General features: G+C 34.4%; 1 protein-coding gene across 3 annotated transcripts in view; it reads right to left on the bottom strand.

Moving 5' to 3' along the window:
- Window positions 1-210: 210 nt before the first annotated feature.
- Window positions 211-27,878, bottom strand: part of PDZD8 (PDZ domain containing 8) — a 36,360-nt gene continuing 8,692 nt past the window's right edge. For all 3 annotated transcript variants that reach the window (XM_034440234.3, XM_087872935.1, XM_034440232.3), the window contains 4 exons: window positions 26,271-26,393; window positions 21,913-22,015; window positions 3,924-4,086; window positions 211-2,620 (listed from right to left, as the gene is read on the bottom strand). In XM_034440234.3, coding sequence (XP_034296125.1) covers window positions 312-2,620; window positions 3,924-4,086; window positions 21,913-22,015; window positions 26,271-26,393 — 2,698 coding nt within the window. In that variant the 3' untranslated portion in view covers window positions 211-311. The remainder of the gene's footprint in view (window positions 2,621-3,923; window positions 4,087-21,912; window positions 22,016-26,270; window positions 26,394-27,878) is intronic.

A 27,878-nucleotide genomic window follows, 5' to 3' on the forward strand; every position in this document is an offset into this window, starting at 1 on the left:
ATGCTTTTTTTTTTTTTTTTTGCAATTTACCCTGATATATTTTAGAAATACATTTTAGAAAAAAGTTCAAATAAATTAAAAATCACCTAGTATAAAGTCCCAAAATGTTATTTAAACATAACATGGTCCAACAAAATAAAACCATATTGTACCTGGAAATAAAAGCCATTTCCTTACATGGGTTTGAAAATAATGGAGAAGCAGCTTGTATATATTATCTCAGTGTTTAATTACAATTTTGAAATCCGATGTAGTTTGATTAAGTGCAAAGTGTTTCCCAGTTTATCATTTGCAAGACCAACTGTGCAATATCAGTCTACAGATGCATTCTGGGATTCAAGTCTCTCCTCTTCTTTAAGTAGGGTTTCAAGTACTGGTGCCATTACTAAAGCAGCCTCATCTTCATTATCTGTTTCCACTAAGTTGTTGTCCTCTTCATCTTTATCCTCTTTTCTAGATCCAGGTTCTAAAGCACTATTTTCTAAAGCTTCTATATCTTCAATGCCCGCTTTATAATGGATCATAAGGAGTGTCAGAGCTTGCAACCTTTCACCCGATTTAGCCAGAGCAGCAGCCAATAGCTTCTTTTTCCTTGCATCTGTTGCTTCTTTCTTTTCTCTAATTAAGGAATTGTTGCTCTCCAGTTCCTGGTCTATTTCATATTGAAGTTTTTCTAACATAATCTCCAATTTCTGGATTCTTTCTTCTGTAGGTAAACTTCTATAAAGGTCTCGGCCAATTTCTTTCACTGCAATGAAAACACTGTCATCAAGTCCTCCTTCCTTCCTTGCTAATTTAATCCCCGGAGTGGTTACTTGCTTGGAAGGACTACTAGGGCCACCGGTATCTGTATCACTACCTTCATTATCAGAAGGATGTGGCGTCTGCTTTGGTGAAGGTTCTACCACTTCAGGTCCTTGCTCATTAATACGAACTTTAGGAACTTGACGGAGATTTAAGAATCTGCTGCTAGTATTAAGGAGGTGTCTTGTTAGACCCGTTGCTTTATTTGCAGTTTTCAATTCTGAATCTACACGAGGTCCTGGTGTGGACTGAGAATCCTGGTTTTCAAATTTAAAAGAGTGTAAAACTCGATCAAGTCGTCTTGTGGCTCCTAAACAGAAGGGAGCATCTGTCAGACACTTTTCTTGACATTTTTTGTGGCAAACATACGCACAAACCACACACTGTGAGGCTGCTTTTGTCCAAACTTTCTTTTTGCAGTAGTCACACCAAGTTGGATTTTGAAACTGAGTATCTTGGAAATTATGCCTGTTTTCAGTATAAGTAATTTGTCCAAAGTAAGGATCATCTTTTGAAAGAACAGGAGCTACTGCTTCTTCTGAAATATTTTCTTTCTCTTTTTCCAACAGAAAACTTGAGTCTTCAGGCTCACCCTCTTTTAAATATTTAAAATGTAAAGTGACATCACCATAACAAAACTTTTCATTGAAACCTTTGTGTGAAATCAAACTACGCAATGCTGTTCTAGTTACTGCAGCTTTAGGTGCAGGAGGATTTAGTCGAAACAGCCTAATGAATTCCATGGAGGATGTAGCTATACAATCTAAAGCTATGTCTTCAAGTTTTATACTTTCATATCCCAAACAAACCAGCCCACCTACTTTGAAAGGGTCTCTACACCAAACACCAATATTTAGGTAAGTGTGTTCTTTTCCTACTTCAAATATGTAGGAAGAGCCTTTTGTCCTTGCCCATTTACCTGCTCGATTACGGTAAGGAATTTCTGGTGATTCCCATGAATTATGGTTTTCTACTGCCTTAACATTCAGTGAATATTGTGAATACTCTGATATGTCCTTATGTAGTTCTGATTTGCTTATAACAGATTTATTGACAGGTACTTTAATATTCTGTTGAGATTCTGTACTTTCTTTTACTGTTTCTGATTTATTTGTAATTGTTTTAAAACTCTGTAAAACTTCTGAAGACTCCTTAGCAATTGGTTTGGATCCTGTAGATTCTTCTCCTACATCAATAATTCTGATTACCTTTTCTGAACCCTTGTCTCCATTATTGGCAGGAAGAGGGAGCTTGTCCACTTTCTCAGAAGATAAGTCGCCAGTTTCTAATTTATTTTGAACTTCACTAGAAACTGCTGGCACTTTAATCTGTGGTCTGGGTGGTACAGGTGGTTTGGTTACATTTAACTGTGGCTGTTTGTTTGTCTGTTGACTTATATCCAAGTTATCAGGACTTTTGTGTATTGCTGGTCTGGATGTCTCTTTGAAAAGTACCCTTGAAGATGCCTGATAACTTCCTAGGTGTAACTTGCGATTTAATACTGGAGATAGGGTTCCAGGTGGTTTACCAGCAAGTGAAACTGGTATGTGCTTGGGACTGGTTGAAGAATCATCTTTGAATTCATTTGACTTTAGTGCATTTGCCAAGTCTTCAAATTCTATATCTAATTCTTTATTATCTATTTCATTCAGCAAATATTCATCTGAAAATGTTGATTCTTCCAACTGAGAAAGATTATCTTGGGCTAATGAAGTCTGCTGACTATAGCCAACTGGTCTCTCATAATATATGGTGACTCTTTCACCAGCCTGCTTGATAAGTTTTAACACTTGTGCTGTTGATGTAATCCTGACTCCTATTAAAAAACAGAGAGGAAAACAATAATGATTAATATTTGCTGGAGTAACTGATAAATACCTAAACTGAGAATGCTACCTAGTCAAGGAAAAGCCATGCAGTCCCTTTCCCTTCCATGCACAAATTTGGACTGTCTTATCAATTAATTCCTCATCAATGTTATTAGTATAGATAGTAATGTAAATAGGAAGTAAAGCAATTACCATTTGCATTATAACAACAAAGAAACCGTATTTACACTAAGACTGTTGATGGAGGGAGAGCTGGTATTGGTGCAGTGGTTAAGGCACTAGGCTAGAAACTGGGAGATGAGTTCTAGTTACCTCAGGCACAAAGCCAAATGAGTAACTTTGGGCCAGTCCCTCATTCTCAGCCTTAGTAAGGAGGCAATGGCAAACTGTTTCCAAAAATGTTGCCAAGAAAACTGCAGGATTTGTCCAGGCAGTTGCCAGGAGTTTTGACTGGAAAGCACCAAGCAAACCAATCAGCTGACGGTGGGGTAAATAATGATGACAATAATCATCATCATAGTCCCAAGGTTACAATAGGTACAATGTACAAGGAAAGGAAGAAGCAGGGAGATCTTCCCTCCAACCTCAGAACTCACAGGCTGACTCTGGAACTGTCAATCTCCCTTACCCCATTTTATCTCCCAAGGCGATAAAGAGAAAAGGACAGATTAAAATGCAACACATACATAAAATGTATCACTCTTTAAGAAAACACACACAATATTAACACAAAACAACACTGTTAACAGATTATAAAGGTTTAGAGAATTAAAACTTCACACTTACTATTCTCTACACAAACATCACATATAGTGAACCCTTCTGTACCAAGGACAATCTTACATAAAGAGTTACCTAGGCACTCAATTGTTTGTATCTCTTCTACTGAATGAAAACCATTTCCTCAACAGCTGCCAAGGTTGATACCAAATACTGATGTGAGCTTTCCTGAAATATTTATGTGTTTTTTATTCTCCAAACATAATGCCCCTTCAATGTTGAGAAAAATATATCTAAAACATAAGTATTTTTATTCTAAAAATAACACTAAAATGTAATTGTGGCATGTAACTGAAAACAAGTTATGATATTGTTTCATTAGGGCACTATTGCCCTCAATATAATAAAACTTTTTATTATCCTGCTTGGTTGTGACAGATAAAGGATGGATGAAAGTTTTTTTAATACATTCCCCATAATGTCACTTAATTTTTATACCTGAGCACTTCCCCAATTACATACAGTTTAGCAAATCTTATTAAGCTTAGTCCATGTAGTTTCACTGCATACCTCCAATAGATAATAGCCTGTCACCCCTTTGAAGGTCAGCAGCAGCAGCAGCAGAATTTGGTGTAACAGTTTCAATAACAACGTGACCTGTTTCTCCTTCCTTAGCCTGTATCTGACGCAGAGTGAGTCCAATACTTGGTGAACTTCCTTTTATGAGTTCTGCCTGTGGGGAGAAAACATGAAAAATAATTTTCATTGTTAATATTAGGGTCTATAATTCATAAAATTAAATGTTTTTCTGCTAGTATCTTGTGCAAAATTGTACTTGAGAGAGATAAAAGTATATACCATATAATTACTAGGTTTATAAAACACAGTACATTTCACAGATCAATAATAATGATTTCAAACAGAATATATATGTTATATCTTATTATCCAACTAGTACTTAAAATGACCTTTTCTACCCAAATCGGAAACTATTAATACAATATTTTTTCAAAAGTTATTTGAAGAATCTCTATAATTTATAGCGTTACTCCAACGTGGAGTAACACTATACCAAAGAGCCTATACTATACTATAGAGCCTGGTGGCGCAGCAGACTAATAGCCTGTTATTATCATTCAGCTGCTTGCAATTACTGCTAGTTCGAAACTCCCCAGGCTCAAGGTTGACTCAGCCTTCCATCATTTCTAAGGTAAGTAAATTGAGGACCCAGTTTGTGGGGGCAATAAGCTGACTTTGTATAAATATACAAAAGTATGAAGGCTATTGCTTAGCGCATTGTAAGCCGCCTTGAGTCTCCGAAGAAGGGTGGCATATAAATCAAATTAAAAAAAAAAAAACTTAGCAAGAAGATATGTAATTCATGACATCAACTAAATTAATTCATAATAAAAGAAACCAGAATTAAGAAAATTCTATAATCTTTATATTTTCTATTCAAGGTATCCAAAATTATTCACTTTCTCTGATATAAAAGTAAACATTTTTAATATGTCAGTATGCTTTATAAATGCAACCTGAAATTGGGAAAGTTAATACCATTACCTAAATAACTGGCCTATAGGATAATTTTGTGTTATATTATTTATTTGTTTCTTCATTCATATCTATTACATCTTTTCCTTTTCTCTAAGTTCCATAGGCCTAAAGCATATCAATTCTCTTTCTTTTCTGTATTAATATATGCTCTATCATTTACTTCTCTTACATTCCAAGTTCCAATTTTCTACATACCATGATTGATACCAGATGGCCCTGGAAAAATGTATTACTGCTGCCCATCATGGTTTTGAGGAAAATTGAGGATTTCAAACAATGTTTTTTAGCAAGAGAGAAACAGATTAACTTATCAATCATAGCTGTATCCATGTCACAGATACTACTTTGCTATTAACAATAAATGTAGTAGTGGTCAGTTCTGGAACATTATGGCCAGTGTGCCACAAGTATAATTAAAACCCAAACATACTCTATGCAAACAAGAAACTCTACTTTGGAAACAACCTTATAAAGCTGTATAGTATTGTATATACTTATATACAATATAATGATAGTTTTAGAATTCTCAAATCTTTGGAAATATTCTCTTCTTGCCCTTCCTAAAACCAAGTTTCATTAGAAAATATCTTATAGGGACAACAAAACAGATATATCTTAATGATAACTACTTGCTCAGACCAGCTGTGTTTTGCTTGGAGTGGAACATCTCAAGCTTGAGATAGAACTTTTGTCTATCAGCATATGTCTATTCTGATAATGATTAAGTACTGCTCCAAAGGGATGTCTAAGACAGACTTAATAATTTCTGTTTATTTATATATTATTCTGAAACAATTCTGTTAAATTTAAACAAATCACAGCAGCTTATTCAAATCAACAATGAATAAAAAGTTAAAATAAATATAGAACATAGATTATTAACCTAACTAATAGCAGCTAAAATACACAATAACAGAAATCAGAAGTGCTATCAATTGATACTGTAAAATATAGGGATCAGTACTGCTTGTAAAATCATCTCTTTTGATTAGCAATTCACTTGTCAAATATAAAAGATTTTTAAGTTTTTAAAATTGTCTTGAAAGAGCAAACGTGTATTCTATACAAGTGATCTAAAATTCAATACTGGAATCTCAATGATTATATAGACAACAGAACTGGAAAAATCTTTTCTCTGAGAATTTCTAGAATCTTTTCCAGTTGGAAAACACATGTTATATGTTTGTTTAACATTTTAGAAACATTTATGTAAAATCCCAGTGTCAGAATCTGATTTAAATTTTAACAAATGTCTCTGATTTTCTCCTAATTATTTCAGCATACTTGTAATAACATACACCTGAACTGCCCTGAGATGGGTGATCTAGAAACATGAAATATAAATAAATACAGAAATAACCAGTTCCTGTGGCTACCAAGTAAACCTATCAGCAATTAGCACAAATTGCCCATGTATTCCAAGTAAGCTGCAATTACCACACCAGTAAAGAGAAGATACAAACTGCAAAAGCAATTTAAGAAGCTATGTGAATTAGGTCGGCTTTTAAAAAAGACCATAAGCTTTTTACATAATTCTGCAGCTGTTTCATCAAAGAGAACAATTTAGCCAGTGTGATTCCTGCTGAATATGTCTTATTCTCTGACTTTTAATCTTTGCTAATTATATCTGGGATGCTATCTCAGACCTGGAAGAAAATTATTTTTACAATTTTCACTCTTTTATACACTGACAGAAAAAAAAAATCCTCTAATTTGGCATTTGATCACAGACAATTCTGAAAACTAAACTGATTTCTCAGATAGTACATATTAATTAAATATAGGCTTTAAGGAAAACAAATTGTTTATTAAAATTTAGTTATTTTATAATATTGCTCAAAGAACCTATTTTGTTTCTACTTTACCATGTCTGAATCACAGCCTTTCTCAAGGCACATTTTTAGACTGTAAAAAACAACAGAAGTTCAGAAAACACTATTGGTAGTTAAAAACGATTAGAGAGCTTATAAATCCTCTGAAGAATTTAAGGCTTAAGATGCTGTTATTTAACCTTAAGAAAAGAAGAAGGGGGGGGGGAAGGAAAGAGGAACATCACTCTTGAAATATTTCGTCCCATACAGAATGATGGTGTCATGGAATACTGGAATCGAGTTATGGAAAGGAAGATTGCAATCGAATGTTTGTGTGTTTTGCAAGAACATTTGGAACATTAGACCAGTGGTCCCCAACCTTTTCACCTGAGTGGACCGGCGGAGGCGATGGCAGCAGGGATTGCTTCTCGCGGCTGAGCCACTTTCACAAATGCAGCTTCATGAGCGCACATACTTGCCCACCACTTCTGCAGCCGTTGTGAATGGGTTGCAGCCCAGTACTGGGCCGCAGACAGGGGGTTGGGGATCCCTGCACTAGGACACCAATCTGCTGAAGATGTTTTGATTTGAATGTCTGGAAGATGGTTTTGATAATTCCTTCCAAATGTTTGAAACAAACAGAACCATTAAGGATGTACTACTATAGCTGATTTAGAGTACTTTAGGAATAACAGGATGTTTAGGTACTTTCTTCCAATAGAGGAAGCATCAATACTTGGAAGGGAAATCTGATGCTGGAAACAGCCCCTCCCTACACCACTAGTTTAAAAATCTCCAAAATTTATGTCTCACATCAAGATTCTAGAGTTTTTAGAGAAACATTTCATGTATGGAATATTTTATAGTGTTCTGGTACAGATTCTGCTCAGTTCAAGGATACAGAGTACAATCTGTTGTGGACATTTCACTAATAGAAGTTACGGAGTTTGAGGCAGTATAGTTTAAAAAAATTGGCATTTAAATATGCAAAAAAATTGACATTTAAATATGATAGGAAACATTTGCTTTTGCTTTTATAGTAATTTATCTTTCATGTGAGCTTTCCCAAAGTCTCAGAAAAAGCTGCAAGGATTAAGGCCATTGTTAGTATTTGGAAACGTGGACCTATTTTATTTCTTGTTTACAAACTGAAAGAGTTCTGTACTACTTTATCATTTCAAGATCACTCAGTTGGGTCAGTTACACTGTATGTATAAGAAACCTATTTCCTACTGAAGAAATTTGTTAATCTTCAAATGTCAGCAGAAAATCATAAAAAATAAACCTCTTTTTTCATCACTGAACTCTTGCTGTTCATATCCTGTGACCTATATTTTTTTAATATCCTCTAAACAGCAGAGTGGTAAAATAATTAAAAGTGAAAAGATTCTACAATGTGTTGGCATTTAAATTATTTGACAAACAAAAAGAAATTGAATTAGGTTTCTGAGCCGTTAATATCAGGCAATGTGGATTAGAAACTTATTTTTCAAAGGAACTTTAATTTATGAATTTGTTTATATGATAAAATTCTTTTCAAGGATGGCTATATATTATAGTGGAGAATTGGAAATGATGAGACTGTGTTAAATAACTGGAGATTTTAAAATTGCATTAATCCTGCTACTTGATAGCTTGCCATTTGGCAGGAACAAAACAACTCTCCCTATTACTTCTTTTTCTAAGCACACTGAATTGGTATGCTAGATGCTTCAAAACCTTTTGCATAGAAAACAATGTAAAATGGAAAGTAGGGTTCTTTGGTCTTTACATATTGTAAACAATCCATAAAATGATTTGCTTTTGCTTAAACTAATACAAACCAATATGAGGAGGGAGTACCCCTCAATGTCTAAACTGCAAGTTCATATTTTATGGTTTATGATGAATGAGACAATGAATTACAGGTAGTCCTCAACTCACAACCACAATTGAGTCCAAAATTTCTGTTGCTACATGAAAGTTATTAAATGAATTTTGCCCCATTTTATGAACTTTCTTGCCACTATTGTTAAATGAATCACTGCAGTTGTTAATGATAAATTAGTAACACGGTTGTTAAGTGAATCTGGCTTCCCCATTGACTATGCATGTCAGAAGATCGCAAAAGGCGATCACTTGACCCCAGAATACTGCAACCGTCATAAATATGAGTCAGTTGCCAAGCGTCTGAAGCTTAATCACATGACAATGGGGATGTTGCAATGGTTGTGTGAAAAACGGTCATGTTACTTTTTTCAGTGCCTTTGTAACTTTCAACAGTTGCTAAATGAACTATTGTAAATCGAGGACTACTGTACTGATCTTGGTAGGTATTTTATATTAAAGTTTTGAGTATTTTTTATATATAGACTTCTCCCCCCAAATATCTTCATGCTTTTCTTCTCTTTTCTAATCTTAGTTTCAGGCTTTATTCAGCTTTTACCTTCTCTCCTGAATTGATAACCTTCTCATTCAATTAGCTGAGGAAATTGGAAGTTGATAATAAGTAGGTGGTGATGTAGCTACTCACCTCTAGAAACATATAAAATTAAATGTGCCCGAATTTTTAGCATCAAAAAACAAAACAAAACAAAGCCACCTCCCGGCAAAAGACAAACCTTTGTTATTTGTTAGGGCTTATTTGAAAAAGCTCTTGGAGTGGTCAATAGACATAAATGGCTATTGACGCTGGTTCTGTAGAGCAGGGATGTTGAAAACCCGAAGAAGAGCTGTTGCTGGGAGAGACTGTTTACCTGGTAAATTTACCCTTCTGTATCTTAACCTCTGCAGGGCTTCACTTTTGTTTCCCAGCTACTGCATTTCCTCTCATTTGCATGTTTTATTCCACCTTTTCTTTTTTTCTTCTTTTTTTTTCTCTTTTCACTCCATATCTTTTCCTTTTCCTATCTTGCAGAAGTATTTATTTGCTTGCTTGTTTGTTTCTTAAATTTATATGCCACCCATCTCACTGTCCCAAGTTACTCTGGCAGGCTTACAATATATAAGAATATACAACAGGAAGAAATTGACTTTTGTATTTATGCCGGTGAGAGTGACATGTATAAGAGAGAGAATAAGTAGCATTACACAGATTAGAATCAATTACTTTTTGAAATACACTATCATTTCACAGGGCAATTCATTTTATCTAATAATTATTTTGTATATGTGAATAAAAGGCACTGTATGAACTGATGCACGAACATGGCAGAAACATGGATGATATATAAGGATATAAAGGCACAAAGAGAGAAAGGTTTTGCCCAGGATTGTGGGCAAAAACAGGGAAGTGCATATGTGCAGGCTTATGTATTAGATAGGATTTTAAATTAAACTATCACCAGACTCTCTCACAGTCAATATTTTAAAGACATAAATATGAAGTGGTTTGGCTTTGCACATGCTATGTAATTTTTAAAGATTAATCTCTACTCTTTTCTGTATCCCCAGAATGATAAATCCCTAGAATGATAAATAAATAAATTCCTATTCTCAGTTGAGAATGAATATTTCTGTTTTATACCAAATACAGACGATCCTTTTAAAGCTAAATTTGTATCTATAAGTGTCTCAAGCAGCAGTTATCAAATATAACATCTCTGCCCCCAAACACATTGCAGCTTCTGACTTTTAAGGCTGTCGATTGTATCATGCAAAATGAACCATCAATTACATTAGGACTATAGATCAAGCCTAATTTAATTATTGTCTAATTGAACAACTAGCTTCATAGTTAATCAACTTTTATTCTGTTCAGCTCCAAGACATGCATACACCTTTTAAAGTAAGAGTCATCTGGAGACCAGATGATATTCCTACCCTGACAAAACTTTCCTCTAATATATTATTCAATGTTTTACATTCCCCCTTTAGACAAATAAAGTTATCTAGATTAAAAAAAATTGTACAGAAAATATTTATAGGAAAAAATGATCACATGACTTGCAGCAAAACCAAACAAGCATAAATCCATCCTGCACTAACGTTTTCAAGGCCTTCCAGATCATTGGGGGTGTGTGTGTGTGTCTCAAAGGGACATCATTCCAGAGGCAAGCACTGCTACAGAGAAGGCATACTTCCTGGATCTTTAAATGTAACATTGCTTAATCAAGGGGAAGGAAAGTGCATTTATTCAGTTAGATCATCCTGGACAGACAAAAACAGTGGAAGACAGGTGCTCCATCAAACAGCTGTATTCTATGCTCGATAGGAGTTTATAGGTAATAACCAGCACCTTGAAACACACCCAGAAGCAGACTGTCAATCAATGCAACTCATGAAGTAGAGGAGTCATATGAGTATTCAGAAGCATGCCCATTACTGCTCATGTTGCTGCATTCTGGAACTGTGGAAGCTTCCAAGTGGTCTTCAAGGACAACCACATGTAAAGCACATTGCAATAATCGAGTCACAAAGTGACAAGAGAACAAGCAAGTGTTTAGAGTGAGTGTCAACTGAAGCAGGAAAGACCATAACTGGTGCTCCATGATAAACTATGTAAAGGTCTTCTTGGCCATAGCTGCCACCTGTCCTTCAAGCAAGAGCTGCAAATCCAAGAGAATCCCCAAGCTGCATACTTTCCTGACTGGAGAAGTAACTCATCTAAAGAAGTAAAGATAATTCCTGGATCTGGATGGTCTTAACTGCACAGCCATTAAGTCTTGGTAGGATTGACTTAAGAGTTGGTTTCTCCCCAATTAGTCTCACAAAGCCTCCAGGCCCTGGGACAGAACCTTAACATCCTCACTTGGCCAGCCTGAGGTCAAAAGATATAACTGGGTATCATCAGCATACTTATGGCACTGACCCCACACTCGCAGATGACATCACCCAGAGGTTTCATGTATATGTTAAGCAGGAGGACAATGCATATTAATGGAGGGAGGGAACGAGGGAGGAAAGGAAAAGATTGTTGATGCTCCCCATCAGTTCCCACAAGGAAACTTAATGGGGAATCCAGCAGGAAGTTAGAAATTCCTCCTGCTCCCAGTGCTTTTTCCCCTACCAATGGTCATTCTCTTTCCCTGTTAGGTAAAGAAATATCTCTGAAAATAAGACTCAATGGGACATGGATTGTCTAGTATATACTGTTGTTGTGGCAGAAAATATACGTATAACAGAACACAACTACTACAATAATTGGAGTCAAGATGACAAAACAAGTCAAACATTTAATACAGACTAAAAAAAATGGATTAACTTCAAATTTATATAAAGGATTATATAAATATAACCCCCAAGTCTCAAAACTATCCCCCAGACTATTTACAAATATTGACTTTTATAAGATTTTTTTTGTAAAAAGTGACATTTTCAAAAAGGCAGTTTCTCCCTCTTAATCTCAGTTCTCGTTTGACAGGATTAACAAGTGAAATAGCAGACTTTAGTAAGTACAGTAAATTGCTAACCATGTGAGACATTTAACGAAGGCTCACACATTATTAATTCACCATTACTTCAAATGAGACACGAGTTCTTAAAATAAGATGTAATGTATTTGTTTCTAAGACATGGATAAATTTAACATTAGTATCACATGTGAAGGTCATTTAAAAATGAAATTAATGTCTTTTGAAAAAATGACATTTCATCAGAATTTTTATAAATTAGTGGTTAAACTCCAGGAACAACCCAGGAAACTATGCATTTTCTTCTCATGAGGCATGAAGCAGCAAAGTACAAGTGATTTTAACTATGTAATTCAAACCCTGATATTTTTTCCTACAAAAATGTTCAGTATTTTATATATTATTATTGTTATGGTTAATCTTCAATTTGATTCACAGTCTGGGACTGGTAAAACAGTTTAAGTCCTAAGCAAGGACCTAAGAGCTGTTAAGGTAGCATCCGAGTATGTAGGCAATTCCGATTAGGGTGGGGTTTTTTTGTTTTTTGTTTTGCAAAATCAGGATATTCAGGTCTAATAAGTTCAAAATTTCCACATATTTAGGTAGCCCTTTGGGTATTGCTCCAAGGGCTCCTATTACTACTATTGGTACAACCATTGATTTCTTCCTCCATAATCACTCAACTTCAATTTGCAAATCACAATATTTTTTTCTAGCCGTTTCTCCTCAATTCGTGCATCACCTGGTATATTATTATTACTGTTATTACTATTACTATTATTATCTCTTTTATTCATTAAACATGAAACTCAGTCAACTGAACATTTAAAAATGTGTCACAAATAAGATTGAGTGGTGCTAATGGTTGATACGGGTTGCTGCGAGCATCCTAGGTATCAACCAAGTATCTTCTTAAAATATATGTTCCAAGTAGCACAGTTTTTTGCAGTTCCACTGGTGTTATTGCAGAAAGCTAAAATTTCTTGATGTGTTTTGTAAAATTCTTGGACATGGTACCAAGTGCCCCGATGATAATGGTTATCACTGTTACATGTCTCATCCAGTGGTGAAATTTTCTCCGGTTTGCCACAGGTTCGCTGCCCATGCATGTACTGTGCACGCTAAGCACATGCTGCATGCATGCCAAATGCATGCTGTGCACACGCATGCACATTACACACCAAACACAAGCTGCACGTGGAAAAAGGAGGCTTAGGAAGGTAAGTAGAACAGCGAGGGGGGGGGGAACAGCTGTGCCATATGATTTAGATTCACTAGAAAGCAGGATTTTCTGCTTTCTAGTGATTTTAAATCGCGCGGCACAGCTGATCGTCGGAAATACCGGTTTGGACCAACCGGTAGCTTTTTTTTTACTACCGGTTTGCTGAACTGGTAGCTTTTATCACTACCGGTTCACCTGAACTGGTGCGAACCGGTAGGATTTCACCACTGGTTTCATCCATAGTTGTGGATGACCAGGTCGCGATATTTCATTTTCAAACTGGATTTGGAGTTTTTGTCTACCTATGGGGTCCTTTCCAAGGACCTGGTATAGGCAGATCTGGATGTTTGATGATGTTACAGATATCGTCGCAGGATGAAAGCTATTCTGAGTAAAAATGCCTTTTGCAACTGATGGTGAATTTGTCAATGCCGATGGTGTCCAAGAAGTGCTACAGATGTTTTGGGACTGCACCCAAGGCACCTATTACAATAGGTACTATCTTTGCTTGCTTTTGCCACAGGCATTCTATTTATATTTGTAGACCTTTGTATTTTGTTATCTTCTCCTGTTCTTTCTTTTCTGCTGTCTCCAGGTACTGCCATGTTCACTATCCAGACTTCTTTGTCTTTCTTATCAACAATTGTTAAGTCTGGGGTGTTAGTATTATTATTCAGTCCATGTAGAGTTTTGTCACAGTTTGTTTTTAAGTATACCCAAGTGAGTAGGCTCCAAAACATGAGACAGTTCTCCCAACAACAGAGGTTTAGATCTAGTCTGAAGTCTGGAAAATAGTTGCCAATCAGTGTAGATTAAGTTCCCTAACACAATGGTCATGGGAAGTCCTCTGATTTTATGTTTACAATTGAGACACTTATGGACTCACTGGAAGACCTATCCACTTTCTGTCAGGAGAGAGAAGCAAACAGGCTTTGTCTTCATTTCCAGTGACTTTGTTACTAATAGTAATTACAAGACTGATACATTAATACACTGATACATTAGAGGGAAAGAAATACAGAATCCTTGTAAAAATGGGATAGTGTATAGCAGGGGTGTCAAACTCGATTTCATTGAGGGCCGCATCAGGGTTGTGTTTGACCTTGGGGGGCCAGGGTGGGCGTGGCCAGTTTGACTTCACTCATGTCAGGGGCTTCTGTGGTGGCCCGAGCGCTCTAACAGTGAAAATGGGCTCCCAAGCTCCATTGTTTGCTGTGAGGGCCTCCTGCAACCCACTGCCAGCAAAAATGGAGCTCAGGAGGGCTGTGTGGGCCAGTCCGTCACTGTTTCCAGGTCAGCCCCGCGGGCCAGATCTAAACACCCCACGGTCAGGATCCAGCCTGCGGGCTTCAGTTTGACACCCCCAATGTATAGCTTCTGATCTAGACATAACATAGCCATGAAGGGGTGGAGGGGAGAAGCATACATAAATTATATAGCAAGCATGTAACTGTATATGCAAAAATATCACCAGCTTATCATACTGAACCATGGACAGAAAATTACAAATGTGCTTGAAACAGATATGCCGTATTGACAACTGACATTTGAAGCAATATATTGGATAGGTTTAATAATCCTGAATCTCCTTTTATAATCAATTATGTACCAATATACTGTAGGTGATGTGATAAGATTAAAGTGTCACCACTGTTCATTGCTGTGACTAAACTGTCTAACTTATCTTCACTAATAAAATAAAAAATGAAAATGCCAACCCAAAGTGGGCTAGTATTTTTCTCAAAGGGCTTGGATGCACAAGATAAAAGTTGTTATTCTCTATATCTCTAAACATATTTAAATCTTTACACAAAATTACTGAACAGATCCAGACATTTTTAAACAATTGGTATCTGACAAAAGGTATTTCTACTGTGGGTTTGCCGTTAATATTACCTTGGCTACAAGTTAATTAAACAATGTGTGAATATTTTAGATAAACAGCTTAAAGTTTAGCATTGCTGAAAGATTTGTCACCATTAGATGAGGTTTCACCAATATGGGGAAGATAGGGTTTCCCTCCCCTCAATATGATATTCATCAGATGTTCCCAAACTGCAGACTTTAACTTTTGCTCTCTCTCATATAGTGTACTTCAATTTTTTTCAGCACCATATGCTAAAAGTCAATAATACAGGGTCAAATAAACAGGGAAATACATGATTGAAATGAATAGGATCATAATGATGCCTGCCTGATCAGCATGAAATATAAAATTCAACTTGGTAATAATAGTTATTGAAATAATATAGGAGCCTTTTATTGTAGCCACAATCTTTTGGATTAAACCATTAGCAAATCTAAAGGGTAAAACTCCTGTCAGTACCTGTTTGTCCACCAGTTCTTCAGTTATCTGAGAACCAAAAATTGTTCAAAATATATAGTTCATTTTTAGCAAAGCAAAAATATGATGTCTCTTCATTGAGTTTTTTCAGAAAGGTCGGCAGTTCGAATCCCTAGTATAGGTCTCCTGCGTGAGCAGGGAGGTTGGACTAGATGACCTCCAAGGTCCCTTCCAACTCTGTTAATGTTACTTCGAGTAAACTGAACCAGAACTAAGTAATCAGTGGCTTTCACTACAGTCAAATGCTCAAACTGGGTCTTTAATTTTTGTTAAAGAGATGTAGGAAGTGACATTTTACTATGCTTTTCTCCATTATTTCAAGGATTCATTTACTTACAGCAGAGGCTATAAAAGGATGTTGTAAAAGGATTACCAGAAAATGTAGAGATTATGCTTTAGCAAGCTTGTGAATTTGTCTTAAGGTGGTGGATGGTTCCTTGACTCTGGAGAGGATTTTCTAGTTGAAACATAAAAACTGTTCTGCTGAAAAAAGCAATTTTATACAAGATATTTTTTGAAAAGTAAATTCTAACGTAACTTCCAGAATTATTATCATCTATCCTTTTCTTTCTTGGAATTTCCCCCCTTAATTTTCATTTTTTTAAAAAATCAACATATTTTAAATGATAATAATGTTAACAATATAATGTAGTCTTAAAATAAGCATAAGGGGAGAAGAAAAGAGAAGAAAATTTTATTATAAACAGAAAAATAAAAAAAACATACAAAACTAATTCAAACAATGATACACTTTAACAACCCATCACTAATTTAGTGGGGAGTTCTATATTATGTAACTCTATGTCTGAAAATTCCAATTCTTGACAGATTCCAAATATTAGAGACATAGCCAAGAGGACTATATTCATGCACAGCCTTATTAACGATCTTACTGATATCACCCCCATATGTGGCAATAATAGAACATGTCCAAACCATGAGCTAATTTTCAAGCTGTATCTTGGTGATAACAACCAATATTATTAAACATTCACAAAGGTACCAAAGTACATGGAACATGTTTTTGTTTAATCTAATTTTCAGACCATAGGAAATTAATTTCATGTTATTTAAAGCACCCTTCCATTCCTTTATCAGGATAGGACATTCAAACTCATTACTCCAGAGATAAAATAAAAAACAGAATTAATGCCCTTCAACTTCTTTAACAAAAAATTACTTGCGCAGAAGCCACAATTTGTTCCTCTATAATAGGCCTGTCAAACTGGTGGCCCGGGGGGTGGATGCATCATGTGTAGGCCATGCCCACCCCAGCTCAGCAAAGGTAAAAAATGTTGCGATATGTCATGTGACATGATCGAGTTTGACACACATGCTCTATAACTTCTAGTCATGGTAGAATCTCAGAAAGAAGCAAGGGAATATGGAAAAATAGAAGTAATCAGAAATGTTTGCATTAAATAAACTTCTAAGAATCATTCTGGAAATAAACAGAATTCATTTTTAATTTTACAAAGTGTTTTCAAACAAAAATCTCAAGACTAAGTTGATCCAAAGTAATATTATGAAAGACTCAGTTTACCCAATAAATAGAATTTTAACTAAATGTATTATAGAATAGAATAGAATAGAATAGAATAGAATAGAATAGAATAGAATAGAATAGAATAGAATAGAATAGAATAGAACAGAATTTTCATTGGCCAAGTGTGATTGGACACACAAGGAATTTGTCTTGATGCATATGCTCTCAGTGTACATAAAATAAAAGATACATTCATCAAGAATCATAAGGTACATTATGCTATAATGTAAGATTTCTAGAAGTAAAAGGAATACTGATAACCTGGGAAAAGTTCCAGAGGAGGGAGCAGAGCTCTGGCAAAGCAAAAGGAAGTATTGCCTTAGAAAGAAACTCCAGGCATGGAATAATTGCTTCATTGTTCTTCAAAATTCCATTGTCTTAGTCCTGCTCCATTACTTCATACTCTAATGATCTCAGTGACCTCATCAGGCACATGATGTATTTATATCCAATGAAATGCTTGACTGCTCTAGCCAATCACATGCTTTCTATTGTCCGTAAAGTCTACAAAATGAGACTGTAATTCTTCCCTTCTTTAAACTGATCTTGGTGTCAAAGCAATTCTTCAACGTAATATGTCCTAGTGTCTGGTTTAATGAATCCTTTTTAAGGAAGTACTTCCTACTATAATTTCAATGTATTTAATAATAACTATCAAGTTGAGTGTAAAGAAAAACTGATTTCTGAAATTTCTTAATCCAGTTACTGGCCAAAGCAAGGATAAATGCCCAAGGAAGCAAAATTTATCTTTTCCAAAATTTGGACCTTAAATGCTTTGAAGTCTCAACGCTTTTAATCCTACTGTATAATATGATACTTACTTCATAATACTGTATGAATTATTTTTAAATCCTGCATTGACCATCAAAGCCCTATGCAAGAAATGATTTCCACTGAACACTTTTTGGAAGTTATATTGTTGGACCCTAAGATGACATCTTACAAGGATGAAGAAAGTAGTATAAGCTTTGGCAGCAGTATAAAATGGTGCTTTAAAATAGATTCCAGGTGGCAGTCATTATGATCTCTACATGATTCATTGCACAATTTTCTAATTGAAGAAATGTGATTATAGGACCAGTCACCTTGGAAAGAGAAATAAATGCTTTGGGCAAGGTTTAACATTCTAAAAGCTGTATTTGATGTTTGTATTATTTTTAACATGATGAAGTTGCTCACTTTAGAATAATCAAATAAACATTTCTGAAAAAGGAATTCTAGTTTAATTTGGGCCATGTAGGAAATATGTCTGAATACCCTTTAGCATAAGAGAATTCCCCTTTTATTCCTTCTGAAGGCCTATTTGCAAAAGTATCACATATTAACAGTATATGGGGAGCATATCAAAAAGGTTATGAAGAAAAAAACCTTTCTTGCTCTGAGAATAGTTGAAGAGCCTTGTTCCAAACAGGTCTTTCCGAGATTAAGTGGGAATCACCTGAAAGTTCATTACTCATGTAATCAAAAAAGGGGAGAAGAATCAAAAACAGACTTCTTTAATATAACTGGGGTTACAACTCATGATCAATTCAATATTCCTTGTCTCAATGAAAGTGATGGCAACATTAAGACTTCTTCTGCTAAAAATTTTGTTTATCATACAATAGGTACCAATGCAAATTACTTAATTTTGCTTATATGAACAGAAATCTCAGCTAAGTAACAGGATAAAATAGGGGATCCAATTGGCATTTTCTGTCAAATGCAATGATGTTGTGGAAGATATACTAAGAATAAGTTTAAAATCTTAATTCAAGTAAAGGGATAATGATATTACCTTCCCTATCACTTTATTTTTTTAAAAAAAGTTTTTATTAAACATTTTTCACCTTTAAAAACAAAAAAACAATAAAATCAGAAAAAACATAAAGAACAAGAAAAAACAAGATAAACATAACAATGTAGAATGATTTTACAGTCTTCTGTATCAGCATATATGTTCAGTTTTTATAGTTTGCTCTTCTACATTACCTTCTTATCAGTTATAACAACTATGATACAATAACAATTATAACAATACTCATATCTACATTATATTTACATTATAATCAGTAATTTAAATTTAATAATAATTGATAACGTTGGTTAATATTTAATCAATACTAATTTAAAACTCCTATTTCTTGCTTTCTAACCATTTATAGAGTCTATTCCAAACTTTTTAATAATCTGACTCTTCTCTTTCTTTTAACTCCATGGTCATTTTGTCCATTTCTGAAGTACTTTCAAGAAATCAAGTATCTTTCTGATTACAGCCAAATACAATATGCTGGAAATCAGCCAAACAATAGTGGGAGGTTTGGAGGAGATAATGCTGGAAATCAGCCAAATATAATATGCTGGAAATCAGCCAAATAATAGTGGGAGAGTGGCTAATTTGTAGCATAATCTCCTCCTAAACAATAGTGGGTGTTCCGGAGGAGACTATGCTGGAAATCAGCCAAATATAATATGCTGGAAATCAGCCAAATAATAAGTGAAGGTATGGCGGAGAATATACTGGAAATTAGCCAGAATACAAATGCTGGAAATCAGCCAAACAATTGATGGAGGTTTGGAGGAGGATATGCTGGAAATCAGCCTAAATAGTATGTTGGACATTAACCAAATAACAATGGGCGATACGGAGGAGGATATGGATTTTGAGATAAATCTGTGTAAAATTAAATGAGTAATAGATGATTAAGGGGGAAAAAAATTAAAGGTAAATTGATAAAGTTCAAGATTTTAAGATTTGATGAAATGGGCCTAGAGATTGAGAATTATGGATAGAATTTTGTTCTATGAACTGAAATAAAAATAGAGCTGTATGGAATTTGAAATTAACATTTGTAGTGATGAAGTTGTAAGGTAAATAATTAGATTAAGAGGCTAGAATATTTTTAAAATTTATATTTTGATACTGATGTTAAAAGATGTAATGAAAGCAATTTGGAGAAGAATCAGATATAATTTGAATTAATACATGGATATAAATGAGTTAAGTTTAGCTGGAAATTAAATTTGTGGTGATATAATAGAATTGTTTAATTTAAGATGCTAGAATTTATGTTAAAAATTTCTTTTTCTTCAATGTTTTGATTGTTACTTAAAAAAAATATGTAATGGGAAATTACATATTGGAGTGATTGGAGCCTGTTAAAGAAATGTAAGCAGTGTACCTACCTATGACCGGATTGAGACTTCACTCTGGAAAGATATATTTTAAGTTTATGTTTGAAAAAATAAAAAATATTTACAAAAAAAAAAAGTATCTTTCTGATTGCTATTTCATCTGAGGGTGTGTTAGTCTGTTTCCAATTTTGCGCAAAGGCGATCCTAGCAGCAGTTAGTATGTGTAGTGTTATATATTGAAAACTTTTATACATTTTCGGATTTAATATTCCTAGTAAAAACAATTCCGTTTTCAGTTCTATCTTTTGTTCCATAATTGAATGGAAAGGGCGGCATATAAATCAAACTAATAAATAAATAAATAAATAAATTGCTTCTAGCCATTTCTTAATTATACACCAGTATTTCCTTGTATTGGGGCATGTCCACCACATATGTTAGAACGTTCCTGACTTGTAACCGCATCTCCAACAGTCGGGGGATAGATTTGGGAACATCTTGGCTAATCTTGCTTGGGGCAAATGCCATCGATAAAACATTTTGTAGAGATTTTCTTTGTAGGCTACTGCCATTGTAAGATTATAATTTCTTATAATTCTTCATTGTTATAGCTCTATATTATGAACAAAATTTCTGGCCCAACTGATCATTGTCTCCTTTACTGTCTCTTCCTCCATTTTATATCTTAAAAGGAAATTGTATATTTTAATGATCATTCCCCCACCCCCCATTCCTTGTAGTAATTTGTCCACTTCCAATTATTTCTCATAAATACCATGTTGTTTCCGATCTTTTTTGAATCTTGTCTTAATTTGTAAATAAGGCCACCATTCCATATCTATTCCTTGTGTTTTCAAATCCTGGATCGATTTTAATTCTCCTTACCTTCCCTAATCACTTTAATTCACTAATGCATAAAAACAGCAATACTGCCACCTACTGTTCAAAAATATGCAATTATTACATGGGCTGAGAAAAAAGAAAATGCTACATTAAGTTATGGTTCTCAAAAAGAGTGTCATGCCTTTATTTATTTTTAAGATTTAGGTACTACCCATCTTACTCTCAGAGTGAGTATTGACAATCTTATGCCATTAGTGGCAGCAACTAAGAAAAAAGTTCATTCTCAAAGACTGGGATCACAGTAAAGACAAAAATAAATTGTAGGATTTATAAAACTTATATTTTAAAAAAATGAAGAAAGTTTGGAACAGCCTTTAACACAATAGAAAGCCACTGCTTTCCCCACCCCCACCCCGGTATACTGCCCATTGTTCAAGTAATATAATTTATACCCCACCTTTATTTTTCTTTTTACATCAAGGCAACAACATACCTAATGTTCTCTCCTCCTACTTTCCCCCCAACAAATCTGTGAGGTATGTTGGGCTGAGAGAGAATATTTGACTCTGATCTCAAGGGGAATAAAGCAACAGGTACCTAAATGTACTTCTTTCTAGGAAGTGACTGGTCCAAGAAATAATAGCCAAATTTACACTGGAAATATTTTAAGTTCATACTGTAAAATTATGTATCAAATATAGTATGTTACATATTATATAGTATATTTTATTACCTACAATATACCAAATATCACAGCTATATGAAACTGAAATTGTGGAAAATATGGCTTACCGTCTTGATGAAAGTCCTTTCTTTGTCTTCCCAAAATTTGTCACTCAATTCAATTGTGCAGTGAATATTTATTTCTCTCTCATAGGATCCAAAAATAAATAATCTGAAATTCAAACATATAATTATTAAATTACTATTAATTGCTTACAGCTGCTACATTTTCTGTAGCAATTTATTTATAGTACACTATTTCAGGATATCAGAAGTTTAAAAAAAGAATTTGCACCCTCTAGTGGAAATAGGTAGCAAATGAAAGCAAAGACACAATTTCAACATTTTTCATATACAGTAGGTAATATATGCACTGAAGTAGGTAACAAATGTAAACTGTGCATCATTGCAAAGTAAGTAGTGATAAAAACTGTGACTGAAAACTAATTTTAATTAAATATATATTTGTGAAATCATTCTAAAGGGAAAATCTTTTTTTTTTCCTGACAGGACAAACAGGTATCTGTACCGTAACTTTTAAATACTTCTGAAAATATGTGCATTATGAAATGTACCTGCCACCTAACTGGAGTAGACTTTTAACCCATATTTTTAATATATATTAATGTGTGTGAAGATTCTGCATTTTATAGGAATATTTGTAGTTCTACTCAACTATTATTTTATAGCTGAACTGCCAAATAAAATAAGAAAAACAGGATAGATTAAAGATCAAGGAAATCTTATTGGTCTCCTCTATTACACTTTTTCTGAATTACCGTATTTTTCAGAGTATAAGACACACCTACCTTTTTTGGTTGTTTTTTTTTAAAAAAGGTTTTTTTTTATTTTTTAGACAAACACACATACAAACATACAATGTCTTTTCTTTGAACAGAGTATTTGGCTGGTTCACAAATTTAAACAGTGTTTAGTCATTTCAATTAAATTTACAATTTCCATATTTCCTTTTTGCCATATTTATTCCTCATCTATTTTTTTTTTAAGAAACCAATATTACCCTTCATTCTCATCTCTAATCTTAATCAAATTCATTTTTTTCCTTCTATTCTATATACCCCTTCCCATTGTCATCTATTTTTATATCCATCCTCGCATTGGTTAATTATGTAATATTACAATTGTTTAATACAAATTCAACATTTTATATAAATCAATTAGTTATATAACTATCTTTTTTGTATATTAATCAATATGAACATGAATATTCCAATTATTTCCATGCAATCCAATTTCTTACAAATCAATTAATTATGTTTACCAATAATAAACCAAATACTTTCCCCCATATATTCCTCCAAACCACAACTTAACCATTTCTGCTTTCAACACAATATACAATTAATAGTATCTCAAGTATTACAATTCCCTAGTTAAATAGAGCTTTCCCCTTATGTTACTCATTTTCACATCTTAAACTCTCCCAATAACCCAAAGTTTTGCCCATATAGAAAAATATTCCAATTATTATTCATTTCATTTTTACAATCATGATTTCCCATTTATTTCTTACTACTATTCATATTTCAATTCTAAATAGGTATAACATCTTTCTCTTTCATTTCTTTTTCTCCTTTCCCATTTTTATTTTTGCCTTTTTTCTTTTGTGTTTTAAAATCTTGAATTCCCCTCTTTTGCCCTAAATTTCCCATTATTTGCACCTACCATTTTGGTGAGGAAAAAGAAAAAGAAATCTCTGCCTCATTTTGCCACGTTGGAGCAAAGAGCCTGCTTTACTTTCAGTTTCATTTTCCAGCATAGCTAGGGGAAAAAAAATCTGCTCCAGCAAGCAGCAAGCAGCAGAGCCCTGCGCAGAACAGCTGAGAGCAGATCTAATCAACTTGTGCTAATTAACCTATGCTGAAGCTGAAAGGGGCTGTTTTTTCTTGCTGTTTGTTTGCAAGGAGGTAACTGCTGGAGGCACAGACCAAAGGGTGGGAGCCAGTGGGTGGGCAGGGCTACATTTGGTGTATAAGACACACCTAAATTTTCACCCCATTTTGGGAGGTAAAAAGGTGCGTCTTATACTCTGAAAAATACGGTATATATAAGAAATAAATTTTAAAATATGTCTATGTTGGCTACTTTTTCTGTATTAACCAACAGGTTTGATTACTTACATGCTATCAAGTCAGTATTGACTCAGTGACTACTGAGTGACTACAAAGATAATATTTTCTCCATGATGATCTGTCTTGAATCTGGTTCTACATTTCTTCACCTATGATTAGTGTAAACTAACCATTCATCACCTGAGAGGTTGTTCTCTTCTCTTTCCTTCCACTTTTCCAGTGGTAGGACACTTCTCTAGAGACCTAGGTCTTCATATTAGACGTTCATATTCGAAGTAGAATAATTTGAACCTGGTTATTGATGCCTCAGGTAAGAACTTTGAGTTGATTTGTTCGATGATCCCTTAGTTTGTTATCTTGGCTATCCAAAACTTTCTCAGGATTTTGAACAACAAAGTTCAAAAATGTCAAAACTTTATCCTGCTTCTTCAAAGTCCCACTTTCACTTACTGCCTGCGTAATTTTGATCTTTGTAAGTGTGGACACATCACTGCATCTGACTATCTCTTCCAAGTCCCTGCTACTTTACCAAGTGGTAATCTGCATCAAATTAATTGCCAGGTACTTTTTAATGCTGACAGCTGATTCTAAAAGGCAGAAATTATCCACTATTTCAATATCTTCACTAACAGTTCTAAAGTTGGTTATTGTACCTGCTTTCATTATTTGGTCTTCTTTATGTTTACTCTAATTCCCATTTTTTTCATTGTGCTCCAGGACTTTCATTACTAGAGCTTGCAAATCATTCATATTCTTAGCTATCACTATACAAAATACATGCAGCTTTTCTTTAGTTTCCTGAGCTTTTTATCTTGCATCTGATAGGTTAGCTCAAGATATAGCTTTTTGACAAAAAAGACAAGAGAGAAAAGTCTCTGTCTTGCCTATCACCCTCATATCCTACATAAACAGGGCTGTTTACTACCATTATCAACTGTTACCTTTCCACTAATGATGACTCAGCAGTCATTCTACCAAGTTATACCAGATGGAAAAACAGGAAGCAGAACTATACCATTACTTCAGCTACTAAAGAGACCAGAAATGTGAAATTTTCTTCTTTTAGACATTTCCTGTGCCAATTTGTTTTTGATAAGATCAGCAGCTTCTGGTTACTTTATAGTTATTATTGAATTATTTTTGCATTCCAGCTGGTCATTGTAATATCAGCAATAAATTGCATATTATTTCCAAACATTCTTGTTTTCTTTTCCTTCCTCTCCTTTATGATTTTCAGCTTTGACTTATTGCTTTGCAGGCCACTCTGAGAATCTGTCCGGCTTAAAGGAGATATTACAAATGTCTTATTTTAGTTTTGTTATATTTATTTATTGCTAGATTAATATTCCATCATTTTTCCGAGAGATTCATACATATCAGTATCAGTCCTTAGCTAAAACACAGGACATAGCATTATATCCACCATGGAGTGTCTCAGTTCCATAGTTGATTCACTATAGAATCCCTGAAAGATAACCATTCAGCTCTTTTTAGTCTTCAAATTCACTACATCATGTGGCAGCCTGTTTCACAGGTTGACAGTTTGTACTACCAGGAAATTAGTCACGATGACTATAGTGAACTTCCTTGTACTTTTAACTTCTGGTTTTGTTTTGCCCTCTGGGCAACAGATAATTTATCTGCACCCTTTTCTATGACAACCATTCAGATATTTGATACTGTTATCATACGTCCACTCACATGAATTTTATATGCAGATCCTTTAAAAATTTCTCATAGAGATAGGTTTCCAAAGCTTTCACTATCTTGGTGGCTCTTGTTGAATTTGTTCTGTTTTCTCACTATGCTTTTTGAAATGTGGTGCCCAGAACTGGACATATGGAGCAATTCTGATCTCTTAAATGAGCTCTGTGCTTTGAGGTTAATATGCCCAAAGGAGCATCTTTCTTTTTTGAGCTGCAACACACTGCTAGCTTGTGTTTAACAAGTCACTGACGAAGACACCCAGTTTCTTTTTCCATACACTACAGTACTGCCAAACCAGGTATCAACATTCAATATTTGTGCTATATATTTTTCCTACCCAGATGCTGAACTTTACATTATTCCTTGTGAAATTTTATTCTGTTCATTTCTGTCCACTGCTCAAATCCATCTAAATCTTCAATGTTCTCTCTTATTTAAAGTATAGGTATCACAGGAGCTCTGTCCTGTTTGCTAATGAAAACTTTCTGTCAGTAAAATAAACTGGGATACAAATCCTTAACGAAGAACTGTGACTCTAACCTTAACTCTTTCTTAATCCTGTTTACCCAGTCACTTGACTTTAAGACACAAACACACACAATATTACAAGAAGTGCCAAGAACATACCTTGAGCATTCTATTAAAGAAACTTTCAGTCTTCCTTCTGTTAGTGAGAAACCTTGTATACTGAGGTTCCGGTCTCTATATTCTTCAGGTGGCACAACTTGAAATGGAAAAAATGGTTTGAACCTAATCAAAAGATAAGCACATATTATTTATTTAGAACTGTGATTTTTGCAATTCATTCTGTTGTCACACGATTCTGACAGAAACTATTTATAGCCCCAGAAATGAAATAATAATCATCATGGCCAGGTATGAAGTATGTATTGCAATTGTTGCTGCATCCAAAAGTGGCAACTAGTTCACATGCTTGTAATTATTTCAGATTTCCCAGTAATACTATTTGTGATCACATTTAAGGTTTTATTTTCCAAAAGACTTGAAAAAATATCCATGTATTTACTTTTATGATACAATAGATTTTCTTCATTCTGATGAAAGGAGCAAGATCTTGCCAACACTACTGAATTGAAGTATACTGTAATTTATAAAAGAATTGTATAAATAACTGATTGAATTTTGTTTCATGCACTGGTTTCTGAAGGCCAAATTATCCCAGGTTATTTCACTAATTTAAGAAGGCTAGAGGGTGCTTGATTTCTATGTTCAATATCAATTTTCATGTTAAGGGTAAGTCTCCTTTAAGTTGAATGTTACTCCTGATGACTTAATGGACACAGAAATGGTTCCCCATTGCATTTTCCAGGTTGTTCCTGGTGCTAGTGTAGGAGAAAATAAGGTGTTTTTAGGAGAAGCTAACACCACTCTCCTTAAATTATCTTCCCAGGGACTTGAGAAGTAATAAACCCTGTCAGCATAAGATATTAGGACATAAGCACAGGTTCTAGGAAGCAAGGCCAGTATAGCTAAAGCCATAAAAGTAACTATCTAGAAAGAAGTCATGAGAATACTGTCTTTTTTTAATTATTATTATCATAACATTGTTTTTATCATTCACAATGCCAGCCAAGTATTACCCAAGTCCAACCTTGCTCTTTGTGATAATCAATGATAGTTAGATGCTGCCACTAGCTGGGTGTTTTTATATGGGTTTTTTTTAAAGAGGGTGTGTCTTCAAATGAATCTTGACTTCTTGTGACTGCCCAGACAAGTCCCGGCAGTTTTCTTGGCACATTTTCAGTAGTGATTTTTACATTAGCAGTACAAGTAATCCTTGATTTACAACCACAATTGGAACAAGAATCTTAATCACCGAGTAAGGTGATCATTAAATGAGACATCATGTGACTGCTTTGCTCAACAGTAATCCCAGCACTTTAAGAATGATCTGTTATTATGCAATGTTCTGAAAAATAAAAATGTTCCCCTGTCGGGTTAAATTATTTCCATTTTTGTTTTTGTATTCCATTATTCTTCTGCATAAGGATTGCCTAGTTTGTCCTAGGTAGAGCTTGGTAATTACAAAGCACATTTTACCTTTTAGAGAAATTATGAAGATAATTTTCCAAATTGTAAAAATGACAAACTAACTATACTAATTTATCTTGCAAATGTTCTTCTTAATAATGGAATATTTTATCATTCATTATACTTTACATATCTAGAAAATAGAATCTGTCCAGTGGTGAACAGAGTTCTTAGGTTCCTTAA

Source organism: Pantherophis guttatus, chromosome 6 (genome assembly GCF_059756535.1).
Source record: "Pantherophis guttatus breed Tessera chromosome 6, ASM5975653v1, whole genome shotgun sequence".
NCBI classification, from domain to species: domain Eukaryota; kingdom Metazoa; phylum Chordata; class Lepidosauria; order Squamata; family Colubridae; genus Pantherophis; species Pantherophis guttatus.